The sequence below is a fragment of the Puma concolor genome, chromosome E1 (genome assembly GCF_028749965.1).
Source record: "Puma concolor isolate L17-30 chromosome E1, mPumCon1.1.hap2, whole genome shotgun sequence".
Taxonomy (NCBI): domain Eukaryota; kingdom Metazoa; phylum Chordata; class Mammalia; order Carnivora; family Felidae; genus Puma; species Puma concolor.
Genome location: NC_141680.1, coordinates 39,815,196 through 39,830,771, shown reverse-complemented (window position 1 = coordinate 39,830,771; position 15,576 = coordinate 39,815,196). Strand labels below are relative to the sequence as shown.

Below are 15,576 nucleotides of genomic sequence, written 5' to 3'. Positions count from 1 at the left end.
CTTTCAAATAGCCCAGGGCAGAAATAGGAGCTAAAAGGTGGCCTGCCCGGCACAGGACACAGCCCCGGGGGCCAAGGGGAGAGGGGTTTCTGGGTGTCCTTCCTACCTGGAGGTTGGGGTCCTCCTGGAGAATAGCTCTGCAGCACCATCCATCTTATGTACTCTCGAGTTTGAGAGCTACTGTCTCAGCGCCGAGAGATAATCCAGATGACCTCGGATGAGCCCCGGAATCCTGGGGCTGGCTGCCACCACATGACTCAGCGTCCAGCGAGAGCTGAGCCATAAGAACTTCAAAATGGGTCAGATGAAAGCAAAACCCTCCCATTGACACATCCCCATTTAACACATACGCCCAAACCCAGAGACCGTGACAGTTTAATGAGGGTTGGTCAGGTTAGGGGAGGGCAAGGCCTTGGGTGTGGACACCGCTTTTGCTGTGGTTATGTCAGCTATAGGACACAGAAGTTCCATCAGAGAGCAATCAAGGCTGACGCGGTGCTGAAATCCTGTCCCCAGATGCCCATGGGTCTGGGCTCACCCCAGCGTGGGCCCCTCCTTGCCAGCTCTCTGGAGCCTCAGCACCAACTGAGAGCTGACTCCAGGTCTCTACAGAGCCAGAGGGCAGGGCTGGTGCAGAGGGGCCAGCCCCATGGACTCTCCCACCAACAGCTGCTTGCAGTCACCGTGTGGGTTCCCAGCTTCCCCTTCCTCGCCACCCACTCAGCCTTCTGCAGCCTCCCAGAGCTTCCCCTCCTTGCCCTGGGGCTGGATCTGGTTTAGATCATTTCATTTACCAAGGCCAGTGTCTTCCTTTCAGTCCACATTGCCCCTCCCCCGCCCCAAGGGCCCACTCTGGAGTCTAAAATGACTTTAACTGCAGGATTTGGCCCGGGAGAATGAGCAGTCATAATCCTTGCTTTACAGTGTCCTTGTGAGGGTCCCATGAAATACTACAGGAGCAGCATATGGCCGCGGCGGCACTTGGCATTCAGGAGGCACCCAATAGTGGCCATGCCTGATGTCCTTCTTCTCTGCATCTGGGTTGGTTGGCTCGGAGCTTAGAACGTGGTGCTCCTAGACCTATGTCAAAGGCTCAGTGCTTGGAAGAATCAATTAGTTTGGCTTAAAAGAAACTTTAGTTGCCAGCCCCCAATAGACCGCCTAGTCCTCAATGTCCCAAAGTAGTGGGCACAGAGGACCTGGGAGGGGTAGTGGGGGGGCTCAGTTCAGCTGTCCCTGCTGCAGGAGGGGCAGCTCGGAGCCCCAGGAGGCATCTTCAGAAGGAAAAACTGACCTCCGCCTCACTGGGTCCCTGGCAGATGGGTGGGCGTTTGCTAGTGGAGAAAATTAACTAGCGATGAATTCTTCCTCAGCACTGGTGGCTCATGATATGATTCTTCCCGTGCAGATGTTCCAGAGCTTGAGCAGGGCTTGGTGGATTCCCCTGGCACCAGAGTGAAGAATTTCCATTTGAGCACGGTGCCATGGAGAACATTTTCTGGTTCATCTGCATACGCCCATCCCTTCCCTAGGGAAGCACTTGGCACCTTCCAGCCCAGCTGAGCTGCACAGTGTCCTCTCCCGGGACGCTGGTCAGCTGGTTTTCGATCTCTCCTAGCTGCTGGCACGACCCTCCTTTCTGCCCTTTAGTGATCACACAGGAGGTATTGGCTAAATGTGCTGAAGTCCACCTTCAGCCCAGCTTCTCCTTGCCAAGTTTAGGCCCCTCCACAAAGAAAAAGGATTGTCTGTGAATGAGTGAAACTCTCCCCAGAAGACGTTGCTGTGAATTCCCTGAACTCTCAGCAATTTCATGGCCGCCTAGAGTCAAGGGGATCTTAGAGCTCATTTGAGGTCATACAATTCATCTAGCTCCCTATATGCACACATCTGGGCAGATGTGACCTTGGTCCTGGGGAGCTGGGTCAGGAGGAGAGTGGAGACGCCAGACACCTGCCCTTCCTTTTGGAGGAGTAGTTGGGGAAGAAGGGTCTGACTCCTGATCCCACAGCTGCCAGGTGCCAAGGAGGGCACCTGCCCGGTGGTCCGGATCACCGCAGCCCTGGGACGTTAGCCCCCTCCGCCCCGTCATCGGAGAGCTGCTACTGAACAGGAGAGAGTGAAGAGGAGGGCTTCTCTGGCAACCCCATCACACTTCTTACCTTCTGGTCCCCCGCAGGTGCTCCAGTGGTTTTGACCGCTACCGCCAGGAGTGGCTGGCCTACGGCTGTGCCCAGGAGGTGAGAGGCTTAAGTGAGCCAGGTTGTGGGGAGGGGCAGGGCTGCCAGCAGACCCGTTCCCCACCCCCACCCCCACCCCCCCATAGCTCTTTGCAAGCCGTCTTGGTTTCTTGGCAAAGAAATTCTCCCCTCCATCTGGGACTTGTCTCTCAGACTGCTCTGAGCCAGTTAGACCAGACTTGGGAGATTTTAGAGGGTTCTGCGGGTCCCTGAGAAAAGCCCTTCTGGAAACTTGGCCTTGAGTGGGCAGCTCTCCGGGAGCTGTTTTGGTGCTTGCAGAGGGTATGCTGGGCATGGTGTTGGCCACAGCTGGATCGTCTGGGAGGCTGGTGACATTCTCCGAGCAGCTGCCCTGCCTCCAGCCCTCAGGCTCTTCAGGGAGTGAAGAGGAGTGTTCTGGGAGTGAGGAGGGGATTTCCTATTTGGAATCCCATACAGGTTCCTTCTCACTGCTCAAGTTTTCCGGAACGCACTACGGCTTTGATTCTGGGCGGGGAGCATCCTGTTCTTACACCTTCCACCCACACAGACAGATCCATTCATCCGTGCATCCTTTTCCTCTTCCTTCCTCTCTCCATCCCGTCCTGCAGTATGAGCACACTGTGTGCGCCCAGCACTTCCCTGCAAGTGCCTATACCTGCTCCGATTGAAGCCCAACAGCTCCAGGAGCTGGGGGCCGGTGCCCCCTACTGCTCAGAGCAGAAAACTGAGGCATAGAGCGATGTAATGATTTGACCTGCCTCTCACAACTGGTGGGATAGTGAAAGTGCAAGGCCCCACGTTTAGAAAAGAATTTTTTTTTAATGTTCATTTATTTTTGAGAGAGACAGAGTGCGAGTGGGGAGGGGCAGAGAGAGAGAGAGAGGGAGAAAGAGACAGAATCCGAAGCAGGCTCCAGGCTCCGAGCTGTCAGCAGAGCCCAGTGCAGAGCTCCAACCCACGGACCGCGAGATCATGACCTGAGCCGAAGTCAGACGCTCAACCGACTGAGCCACCCAGGCACCCCAACAAGGCCCCACATTTAAACATTAAACCCCCCAGGGGCGCCTGGTCATGATCGGCTCGGGTCATGATCTCGCGGTCTGTGAGTTCGAGCCCCGCCTCGGGCTCTGTGCTGACAGCTCGGAGCCTGGAGCCTGCTTCGGATTCCGTGTCTCCCTCTCTCTCTGCCCCTCCCCCACTCACGCTCTGTCTCTCTCTGTCTCAGAAATAAATAAACATTTAAAAAAAATTTTTTTTAAATAAACATAAACCCCCCAGACCCCACGGCTGTGTGCTCACCACCACCTATTTTATTAGTAAGCCTGGATGAGCTTTCTAAGGCCTTAAAAAAAAATCTTGTCTAGCAGCCCACTTCTGACACTGGCCGTGCTGAATGTACAGATTTGCTTTATTTGTTTAAGACTGGCATCTCAGCTCCTTCCTTGAGGAAGGATTCGAAGCAGCGGACAGATAAATTGCCCTGGGAGATAAGACGTTTTCAGGATAAAGTGGGAGGCTTAAATGCACTCAGGGCTCAGCTTTGGTTAGTTTACATGCTTGAACCAAGCACGGGAGTCTTAAGTTTTCTGGCCGCTGAGGGATGAAGGGGCCCCCTCCGTCCTCCCGCTCGAGGGCTCTTTTCTGCGTAGCACGCTGGCCGGTGAGGTCCAGGGTGGTGCTGGGTCTTTCTTGCAGGCGGAGGGCAGGACGTGTGAGGACTTCCAGGACGAGGGCCGCTACTCGTCCTCCCCCAACGGCTCCTTCAGCCCCTTGGACGGGGACCTCACCACCACCTCCTCCTCCCTCTTCATCGACAGCCTCACCACCGAAGGTAAGGCCTGAGCCCCAGCGGCGAAAGAAGCCATGGGAAAGGACTACCACCCTGGGATGGGACATCACAATTATTCCTGTCAGGGATTAGCTCAGGGAATAGGAATCGCCCTGACTTTCACAGATGAGGGGACCTAAGTCTCAGAGAGCTGGGCTCGCGTGCTGGGCATAGGCAGAGCCAGGTTTCAAACAAGCGGACTCCGCGCCCGGACTCCAACTGCTGTGCTGGCCCACATCGGGACTGTGGGATGGAAGCCGCTGCGGCGAGGGGAAAATTGTCGTCCCGGCTCAGGGCCGGGTATTTTATATATAGTCCACCTCAGTTCATCTCAGTAGCACTCCTCACAGAAAGCGTGAGGTCTTATCAGCCCCGCAGCAGGTGTGAACTCAGTCCACGCACTCAGACGTGAGAGAAAGATGGCCTCATTTTTCTACCGTGGTGTTTCTGGCTCTGAACCCTTGCTCGGGGGGAGTGGTGGATCTCCGCTGTTCTGGGGCTTGGCTTCCTGCTCCTGTGACCTTGTGTGGACAGAGGGTCAGAGTGGGGGCAGCCGTGTCCCAGAGGATGGCTGGTGATCCGTGCCTGCCTCTTCAGGATCTGGCTGTCCCCGGGGACTTCCGCCATCCTAAGGCCTGAGGGTCTTGCACCTGCCAGAGGTACCACACAGCATCCGGAGAAGCCTTGTGCAAGCCCCTCCGGGATCCTTTGGCTCCCACTGAAAAATTCCTGTCCCATCTTTCGGTACATCACATCTAGGTTTTAGCCCTTTTCCCTTAGGCTCAGAATGAACGATGTGGGCTCTTACCACCTCCCCGGAGCCACATAAAGAGACAAATGGAAAAGAGGAAAGGAGAAAAGAAAAAGCCAAATGTTTGAAAGCATTATTCAGCCACAATCCCATTTTGTGTGTGTGGAAAAGGGCCCGTAGGGGGCAGAGTCGGTTACTCGGGGTTGCGTGAAAGGTAAGTGGCAGAACGGTCTTTCCCTGGTGCCCCCTGCCTTTCTAACTGCAGCCTAGTGAACTGGAGAGCCAGATCCCATGGATCCGGCCAGAGGGAACCCTAGAGGAAAGGGGAGAAATGACAGGTGGTCTAACATTTTGAGGGGCCTAACCATGGGCCAGGTAGGGTGCTAACGCTGTGCAGACATTAACACTCACTTGGTCCTCCTAACAATCCTGCGCGTTAATGATGTCAGATCCCCATGTTATAGAAGAAACACGAAGGTTCAGGGAGGTCAGTGACTTGCCCAGGGTCACACGACCAGGAAGAGGTGGTCAGGTCTCATTCGGCTCAAAAGCAGCAATCTTGTCCCTCGACTGCTTTCCTTGGTGCTGGAAAAGAATTTTTTAAAGGTCTTTGTGGATTCGGGGGACTGGAGAAATACAGCAAAGGGTGAACAAGCAAGGCACATTGGGTAGCTTCCATTAATCTAAAATTGCCCAGAGGGAGCTGGGTAAGGCTGGGTATTGAGAGCAACTCCTGGCTGCTAAGGGGGAGACAGGGGTTAAGTGTATTCAATGAAAAAAGAAAAGGAAGAGATGGGTTGCCCTCAGGAGTTTGTAATTCAGTCCAGGAGTTGGAGTCTATCTTGGGGTACAAGGACATGTGAACGAAGGGGATACAGCCAAAGGGACTCGCCTGGGCAGCACAGAGCCAGAGAGCAGAGGAGTTAGTGGGAGCAGGCTGCTGGAGGGTGCGTGGACCCCTCTGGCACCAGCCAGGCACAGGAGTAGAGAGGGCCGGCGGGGGGGGGGGGGGGGGGGGCAGGAGGTATGGGGCTGGATTTTAAGAGTTTTCATTTGCAATCGAACGGCACCCACCGAAGTGAACCAGAATGACCTCTGAGTAGCAAGCAGCTGCCACAAAGCCCATGCATTTTATTACAAGCAGAGCCAGGCCCTCCCCCAGAATAACTGTATAATCTAAAGGCTCATCTGATGAGCCGCTGAACGGTACACCCCGATATAGCAGCAAGAAGTGACAACTCACTCAGAGAAATGACCACTCATTCAATACACATCACACACACTTCTTCACTTTGTGAGTCTTCACGGGACTCTACCGCAATCCACTAATCGGGGAGCCAGTTTGCTTTCCGTGGACCCCCAACAAGATGGCAGCCGGGAACCAACCCTTGGTGAGTGGGAGAAAAGCTGTTGTGGGCACAGCGTGGCCACCTCCAGTCACTATGGGAGGGACGGGCTGTAGGTAGCACTGGGTCTTTTTTGTCTGCCAGTGGTAGATGTGGACGGGGCTATAGTGGATTTTCAGTGGTTTAGATGAGAAACAAACTGATTTGAATCACGTTAATTTCCCCAATGATGTTTAGGGCGATGTTGGTTGGTTCGACTAGCCAATTCATTGTTTTCCACTTGCGGTAACAAAATAGACTCAGTGTTGTTTTCAAATCCCTTGTTGGGGTGCCTGGGTGGCTCAGTCAGTTAGGTCTCTGACTTTGGCTCAGGTCATGATCTTATGGTTTTGTGTTCGAGCCCCATATCGGTCTCCATGCTGACAAAGTGGACCCTGCTTGGGATTCTCTCTCTCTCCCTCTCTCTCTGCCCCTCCCCCCACTCATGCTGACTCTCTCTCAAAATAAAAAAATGAACTATAAAAGATATTTTTTAAAATCCCTTGTTTATTGAAATCTCTGAAGAAAACATCTATTATAGGTCTACAATTTTCTATTTGTTTTGTTTTACTTTCACTTTTTAGGGGTGCTTTGTAAATTTAATTTTTATAATTATCTCATAATTAAATGATGATTTACATGGTTCCAAAGTCAAATCTAGAAAATCAGGTATATTCAAATAATTTTACTTTCTAGTTTTCTCCCCTCAACCCAGTCCTCTTTTCCCTACAGGGGGAAAATTTTTTTTAATGATCTATAGTTTATTCCCCCATTATCCAATGTGCTTTTTTTTTGGAGTTCTACTAGGCTTGTACTGGTATGAATTAGCAAAACGCAAGATTTTATCAACCGTCTCTTCTGAACCTTATAAACTCATCAGAGACTCTGGTCCATAACAGCACCTCCCAACGAACACAGAGACTCTTTGGAACATTTGCCAATTAACAGAAAGCCAATTCTCCCCTCTCCCCAAATGCTTGCAAAATTTGGAGCCCCCACTGTTCACTTCTCAGTGGAACTGGCCCTGTGGCTAGGGATGTTGGAATTCTATCCCGTGTTTATTGAACAAAAAATAACATTTCTTCATGTTTTAGCTTCGTTTCAAAAAAGGAAAAGATTGACTTTGTTTTCTCCAGGTACCCCTCTCCCACCACCATTGGATAAAATGCAGTAGCCTGTATCTTTTTTAAAATTTTTTTTTTCAACGTTTATTTATTTTTGGGACAGAGAGAGACAGAGCATGAACGGGGGAGGAGCAGAGAGAGAGGGAGACACAGAATCGGAAACAGGCTCCAGGCTCTGAGCCATCAGCCCAGAGCCTGATGCGGGGCTCGAACTCACGGACCGCGAGATCGTGACCTGGCTGAAGTCGGACGCTTAACCGACTGCGCCACCCAGGCGCCCCAGTAGCCTGTATCTTAATACCCCAACCCTACCCACTCCCTTGTCCTCCCTGGTATCAGTATCGTCTACTGGAGAATTTAGACTCACTTCTGCTGGAAGCCGTCCGCTGTGGAGGGGCAGGGTCTAGTTGCCAGGCCAGCTCCCTCTGACCTCATCAGCTTGTTATAACCTTGGACACTTAACTCTTCCCCCCAAAGATGAGTTTTCAGACCGGAGTGATTTTCTTTGGGAGTTTTTTTTTTTTTTTTTAACTATCTTTCAGGATATAAAGTAGAATTACAAGCTCACCAAAGTCCTGTTAACTTCATCAAAAACTTGTCTGACTTCAGCTCCCATGAGGCCAAAAATTTTGCTTGACAAAGGGATTTCGCCAGAAAATGATTCCACAACAAGAATTTTTAAGATCAATGTGATTTTTTTTGAGATTTCAAGATTTATTGGAAACGCATAGCACAGCAGGAAGCCACACCCAGGCACTGGGAGTGTAAATATGCTGCATGTGGAGGGATTTGCAGTGCAGGGAAAAACTGGGACCTGAGATGTAGAAACAGATACCAAAATGCAGTAAGACACAGAGGAGGACACACCCACCTGTCCTCTGGAAGTGACAGGGCCAGGATTGGGGTGAGGCAAATGAGGCTCTCCACTCAGGTATAAAATTCAAGGAGTCACCAAAAAGAAAGCAATAATCAATATAAATAATATTTTAATGCAATATTTATAAAAACAAAAATAGGGGAGTTTGGGTGGCTCAGTCGGTGAAGCGTCCAACTTTGGCTCAGGTCATGATCTCATGGTTCATGAGTTCGAGCCCCGCGTCAGGATCTTTGCTAATAGCTCAGAGCCTGGAGCCTGCTTCAGATTCTGTGTCTCCTTCTCTCTCTGCCCCTCCCCCATTCACACTCTGTCTCTCTTTCTCTCTCTCAAAAATAAAAAAAACATTAAATATTTTTAATAAAAATTTAAAAGTTAAAAAACAACAACAAAATTGATGCCAAAAATTCCACAATGAACAACACATCAAAACTTCAAAAAAAGACAGAATGGGATCCTGCTTCACTGTGTGAGCTAATCCCAGGCCTACAGAGGGCATTTTGGGGGTGGGACTTTTCAAAGAGGAATAGTGAAGGGGAGGAAGTGTATTCCCTGCAGGAGGAACAGTTTATGCAGTGACACAGAGGTCTGAGAGGTCTCCAAGGTCTGGGGAGTCTTGGGCAGCTTGTTATGGCCACTGCCGTGGTGTTGAGTTGTGGTGAAGGACAAGCGGAAAAAAGAGAGGGGACAGATTGTGAAGAGCCTTGAACATCTGTGAGCAAAGGGGAATCAGTAAAAACTTCTATTTTATTTTATTTTATTTTATTTTATTTTATGTTTTTAAGTTTATTTATTTTCAGAAAGAGACAGAGTGAGAGCAGGGGAGGGGCAGAGAGAGAGGGAGAGAGAGAATCCCCAAGCAGGCTCCACACTGTCAGCACAGAGCCTGATGCAGGGCTCGAACTCACCAACCTCAAGATCATGACCTGAGCCAAAATTAAGAGTCAGATGCTTCACCCACAGAGCCCCCCAGAAGCCCCCCACCCATAAAAGTCTTTAAAATGACATGGGCAATGGAGGCGCAGGAGGGAAAGAGGAATGAAATGTACCTTATAGGCGACACACCCGGGTTGTTCAATTTGTTTCACGTTTCGGTGCTTCAAGCAGTAACCCTCTGTCCTCTGGAGCATTCTCCTGACATGGAACTCTTGCTTGCCTTTCCCCGGAGAATCTTTGGGGAAGAATGGTCAACCATCGGAACTTATGTAGGAAACCACAGGACACACACCTGGCGCTGTAGAAAGGGTGTTGGCATGAAATCTGTCCTTCGAGTTGTGCGTGGGGAGGGGGTGGTCTTCCAGCAGATCTGAACTGGTGACACACCCTTTCCTCAGCTTCCCAGGGGCCCGTAGGGGAAGGAGAACAGGAAAAGTCCTCACCCAGGCTTTGCAGGCAGCCATCCCCCACCCCCAGCCTTATCTCTTACCCTCTCCACCCTCCAGCGGCACTGCACTGCCTTTTATTTCTCTGACTCTGGGCCTTTGCTCGTGCTTTTTCCTCTGCCTGGAACCCTTTTTCCCCAGCCCCACATCTCACCCCTCCATCTTGACACCCTTTGTCTGGATGAGGCCCCCAGTCAGAGCTCCATTTTGCTGGGTTTTAATTGTCACTCCATCTCTCCTGCTTGTTAACTCCCTGAGGGCAGAGACCGTGTCTACCCCCAGTACCCTCTCCCAGTGCTCAACTCAGTAGTAGGCGTCCAATAAATCCTGCTTGGATGAATGGACACAAGACTAGGAAAAGTTGGTTTGTTTGCGGACTTCTGTCATTACACTGCTGTGTGACTTTAAGCAAGTCACCTCCCCGCTCTGTGCTTCAGTTTCTCTGCCTCTAAAATGAAGGCGGAGGGGCGCCTGGCTGGCTCAGTCAGTAGAGCATGCGACTCTTCATCTCAGGGTTGTGGGTTTGAGCCCCACCTTGGGTGTAGAGATGACTTAAAAATAAAATTAAAAAAAAAATTAAATTGAGGGTGGGACTAAACCTCCTTAAAGTCCCATCTGGACCTAAATGATTCCACTAATCTTATGCCTTCTCTCCTCTTTAAAGACGACACCAAGTTGAATCCCTATGCAGGAGGAGATGGTGAGTACTGAGCTGCCTGCCCTGCCCCTTGGACCACCCCTTCCCCCGCTACCCCCCAGAAGAGGGTGCATCAGTCACCTGGCCTCTTTGCTTCCGTTCTAAGGTGGGGAGGAGGGGAGCAACGGCAGCCTGAGCTTCCCAGACCTCCTGCTGGGCTCCTGGGCAGGGGCCCACTAGATGGAAGGAATGTGTCTAGACACTTGTCATCAGCCAGGAACCACCTGTAGATCTGTCTTGAATCCTCACTGCCCTGAAAGCAGCGAGAGGAGAGAAAGGCTGAGCTAGAGCAGGCACGGCAGCGCGGGGCCCCTCACCATTGGCCTCTTGTCCCCACCGGCCTCATGGTCCATGAGGGGTGGAGAGTAGCTTTTCCCACATCAGGTTTCCTTTGATTCCCAACCTGGGTTGGCAGAGAGTACACAAAAGTTGTCCACCCCAATTTTTGTAGGCGCCGGAAGTTGGGGTCCTTTGCTCCCAAGATTACCTGGGAGGATAATCTCTCCAGTGATGTGATGCGGCCCACCTCCCCTGCCCTTTGCCCAGAGCCAGCTCTGGCCCTTGCTGCAACCACTGCACGGGGGAGATGAAAATACCTTCCAGCTCTAGGGACTGGGAGATTGTTGTCCTGGGTTCCCGCAGGAGAGGAGAGGCTGTTGATGCAGCATGGTTTGATCCAGTCTCCCACCAGAGGTGAAGCCATTACTGCTCTGCGGGCAGCTGGTTTGAGTGTGTGTTGTGTGTCTGGGGCGGGGGCTGGGCCACATTCCCCTTGCTCTGCACCACATGCTCATCAGCCCCAAACCCTGACCATCAGATCACCAGGGTCACTTTGGGCTGCGGGCTGACTGCCAGGTCAGGGGAAGCTAGCTTGGGGTGTGTCACCTCAACTGTCCCACCTGTTGGCAGATAGTGGCACTAACCATGCATCGGAGTGCCCCGGGGACAATTTCCCTACTTGGGCTTCCTCTGCTTACAGAGAAAAGGGGTTGGGGAGGACGAGGATTGGAATATATGCAACATCCCATTAAAAATCCCCACCTCCTGTTGATTCTCATTCCACCCACTAGCTCTGTGAAAAGGATTTGAGGGGCGCCTGGGTGGCTTAGTCGGTTAAGCATCTAACCCTTGATCTCAGGTCAGGTCTTGATCTCAGGGTCGTGAATTCGAGCCCTGTGTTGGACTCCACAATGGGCATGGAGCCTACTTTAAAAAAGAAAAATGATTTCTTTTGCTTATGTGCTCATCTGTCTTTTTCTACTTCATTCTCTCCACATCCCTTTAAGGTAGGGAGCAGAAACAAATAGCCACCGCAGGCAATAAGGGAACATGGGCTCCTTAGTGGTCGGCGTGACTGTGTCCTTGAGCAAATCACTTTACTTCTCTGTATTTCCATTATCCCAGCCGTACAAGAAAGGGGTTGGACTAGATGACATTCCAGCTTGATAGTCTACGGCAATACTCAGTCTCCTCCTTGGGATGTATCTCAAATGCTCAGGGTGTTCTCAGAGATTGCCTACTGGTATATGAGCCTTCAGAGGACCTGATTCATTCTTTTACTGAGCTCCTACCATGGGGCCCGCCATTTTTCCTAAGAGCTGAGGACACAGAGGTGAATAAGACACCGTCCTTGCCCTCCAGGAGGCCACAGTCTGGTAGTGGACAGTGATAAGTGAAAATATGGTCATTTTGTTATCATAATGGCTAACACTGCGGTCATCCAAGATACCAGCCCTGGTCCTCAGCAGTTGACGTGAATTATCTAGTTTTGACCCTTACAATAACTCTATTAGGTAGTCATTATTATCCTTCTCTACAGAAGTGATAAGTGAGACACAGAGAGGTTACATAATTTGCCCAAAGTCATGCAGCTAGTAAGTCAGCACACCCTGGATTTGAACATGCCGCCATACTCCAGATCCGAAACTCCTCACCATCTCATACCCTTTGAGGATTCCTTAAAGGCACTTGCGGCACGAGTATTGGAAAAAACTTCTCTTGCGATCCGTTTTAGGAATTTGGGCAACTTTTAAGTGATTTTAGAAAACCACCTGAACCATGCCAAGGGCAACATAAATGCTATGCTCATGACTCCACCCACTCCTTCCCCACCTTTTTACATATTTGATAAGCAGACCCTGAGGTTCTTCTAGATTTCATCTCTGAGATTTTGTCAGAACCTCGGGCTTCATGGCCCCACCTTCCCTGCTCCCCTGTGGCCACTCCCTACCCTAAATGGTCTCTCCACAGGCCTTCAGAACAACCTGTCCCCCAAGACAAAGGGCCCCCCCGTGCACCTGGGCACCATCGTGGGCATCGTGCTGGCCGTCCTCCTGGTAGCAGCCATCATCCTGGCTGGGATTTACATCAACGGCCACCCCACCTCCAACGCTGCGCTTTTCTTCATCGAGGTCAGTGTTGAATTTGGCCACAGCTCTGCTGTCTGTCTGCCTCTGCATCAGCATTTCCCCAGCCACTGGGTACCTGCCTCTCCCCACCTCACGCCTCACACCCACATGTCCGACTCCTCTTCCTATCTGAGGAGACTTCATTGACTCCATCCTGCACACTGTGCACTGGCTGGTGCCCCTTTAGTCCCTAACCCCGAGGGCTCCCCCGGGAGTGCGGCACCCCTCCTGTCCTGTTGAACAGCCCGTCTGCCTTTGCTCCCCCATTTGTGAAATCAGAACAGCCTCCAGAGGAAAGAAGGAGAAATCACTAGGGATTGTGCAGCCCCTCCTTAATGATTTGTGGTCTCTCACCCCCATATTCCAAGCCTGGTGTTTATTCAAAGCCATAATGGAACCGGGATCTCTGCCTCTTTGCCTGCTCTGGGGGTTTTTAGGTTAGAATTGACAAGGCATGATAATCCTAAGAGTTGCTCTCTCTGGGAGCTTTCGTTGAGGATGCTATGATTTGGAATGTCTCAGAATTCTGAAGAAGCAGCTCAAAGTGCAGCTTGGGAAGTAAAAGCCAGCCCTCTTCTCTCTGGGCCACTGGGGCTCAGCAGCTCCCTCCTCTGTCCTCCGCTCTCAGTCCCTCCCAGCTCTGCCTGTGGTCCATTAGTGCTGCCTCTGTGCCCACAGTCTTCCCCACAAAGGTCACAGGCCCATTGACCTCATCAATCAGAGGCGCAGGTGGTGCTTGCGAGGGGCTTTCCCCTTTGTTTAGAAGCCCCTGTTTCTTGTAAGCCCTAACCAGTCCTAAGTATCACCCAGCCCCAGGGATGTTGACGGAGTAGGTCTGAAGTAGGTCCAGGAATCTGCATGTTTACAAACTCCCCAGCTGACTCTGCTGCAGGACCTGTCCTGCCGTGGCTTCTTCAGAACCTCCCAGATCATTCCATCTCTCACCTACTGCCTCACTGGAGTCTCAGGGCTCCATGCAGTACGTTGCTCAGGCTCTTACGGTCCTGCAGTCAATGCCACGAGCGGTGAAATGACCTCCTCTCAAACTCCTCAGGCTCCCAGGAAGGTTCCCAGCAGTTGATGGATCACAGTGGGGAGGCTTCTGGGGAGGAGGGCCCTGAACTCCACCTGGCTCACAGTAGGCCCCCAGCACCCTTGTAAAGAGAGTCTCGGTGCTCAGCACTGTCCTCGGGGGTGTGGAGGAGTCCCAGGTGGGTGAGGCCATGCCCGCTGACTCTGCGTCTGTGCCCCCGACAGCGGAGACCTCACCACTGGCCAGCTGTGAAATTCCGCAACCACCCCAACCACGCCACCTACACGGAGGTCGAGCCCTCGGGCCACGAGAAGGAGGGCTTCGTGGAGGCTGAACAGTGCTGAGAGCACCCGGTCTCCCCTTGGAAGGACAGGAAAGAAGACCCCGGGACCCCAGAAAAGACCAGTCAAAAGCAAAGCGGAGAAGTGACTTTCCTTGGCTTCCTCTGAACATGTCCTGGCTGGGAAGATGAAGATGAGTCCATGGCTTGTGTCGCCAGAGCCACAGTTTGGCCATCACACCCCATATCCTGAAGCAGGGGGCAGAAAAGCAACCACGTGAGGTTTTTAAGGGATGACAACCTGATTTCATCCTGTTTTGATGTAAGGGGTCTCTGTCCCCTTCTGGGTCTCTCAGTGGTCTCCTCGGTGGTACTGCCCCAGGGGCCCCTCCCACCTGGAGATGGCCAGACACCCTGCTCCGGTCACCTAACGCCCCTCCGTGTGACACAGAGGCCAAAATTCTAGATTGGGGCGGCCCCATTCCAGGGTCCATAGACTCCAGAGCTGGTCCTCATGGCTATGGATTCAGTGTATTTTCCCCAGCCTCTGTGGTTCTGGAAGTCTGAAGAAGTTTTATCCATCTGTTAAGCACAGGTATGGCTTTGTATGGCAGGTTGTCATCAGAGGAAAGCCAAATGGGAGGAGACAAAACACCTGGCGGGGAAAGTTGCATTTACCCTCTTTCGACTGACTTATCCTTTCTGCTGGCAACCAGTCCTTCCGCAACGAACGTGCGTGCAGCCCACCTCATGGGCTTTACCGCAACTGCGGCCCAGCCTTGGCCTGGTGAGCCGCGCTGTGTGTGGCCGCATCCACAGTGTGGGGCTCTTGATTCCAATGGCACATTCGGCGGCCACTGAATTCACTGGCCTGGCCTGTCAGTGTCAGCAGGTACCTTCAAAGGCAGGGCCTGCCAGACTAATTCTTTTCTTCCTCTGAGCTGAATGTTTCTAGCCATTAAAGAGAAGAAACAGGCTGGCAGGAGGGCTTCTGGAGACCTACTCGGCAGGGAACTTCAGTTGGATTCTGTTGAGGAGCAAAGCGGCCGGAACGGATGGGCCAGAGGAAGCCGGCACGGGCAGGAAGGACTTTCCACGCGACCTTGACCTGGAAAGTGGCTTCCATCTTTTTCCAGCTCCGGTGGAAGCTTTTGGAGCAAAGAGCTAGGCTCGCAAACTTCACCTGGTTTTAAGGGAATTCTGTCCCAGGGATGAATTGTGGCTGCTTCCTGAAGAGCCTTTACACTTAAAATCCATAGCTCAACCTCATTCAAAGTAAAGAACAGCAGCAGCAAATAAATGTTAAATCAACCTCTACTTGGTCACGCCCTTTTATGCGTATCGCTGTGTCAGTGTCACCCAGGACACTGCAGAAGAAAGAAGTACAAGGCCTCCTGAGGTGGGGGTAGGGAGTCTGCCAATAACCAGACACATGGGAACACTTGACCCAATGTTTTCCAGACGCTTCGTGATTTATCCTCAGTGAGGCCACTACTGACAACCCACGTGGGGAAAATGCTGGATATATATATATATATATAATATATGTATTATATTTATAATACATGCATATAATATACAATCATAATATA

The 15,576-nt window shown here is 51.7% G+C and overlaps 1 protein-coding gene across 3 annotated transcripts in view; it reads left to right on the top strand.

Annotated features, from left to right (window-relative positions):
- The window catches only part of PLXDC1 (plexin domain containing 1), a 62,672-nt gene extending 47,371 nt beyond the window's left edge, over positions 1–15,301 (top strand). The window contains exons 10-14 of one of the 3 annotated variants that reach the window (XM_086687173.1): positions 2,180–2,240; positions 3,918–4,053; positions 10,231–10,266; positions 12,514–12,674; positions 13,929–15,301. In XM_086687173.1, the coding sequence (XP_086543299.1) occupies positions 2,180–2,240; positions 3,918–4,053; positions 10,231–10,266; positions 12,514–12,674; positions 13,929–14,048 (514 nt within the window). In that variant the 3' untranslated portion in view covers positions 14,049–15,301. Of the gene's footprint in view, positions 1–2,179; positions 2,241–2,678; positions 3,029–3,917; positions 4,054–10,230; positions 10,267–12,513; positions 12,675–13,928 lie in introns of those variants that run through there. The other 2 variants (XM_086687174.1, XM_086687175.1) reach the window with 2 other exon arrangements.
- Positions 15,302–15,576: the final 275 nt, after the last annotated feature.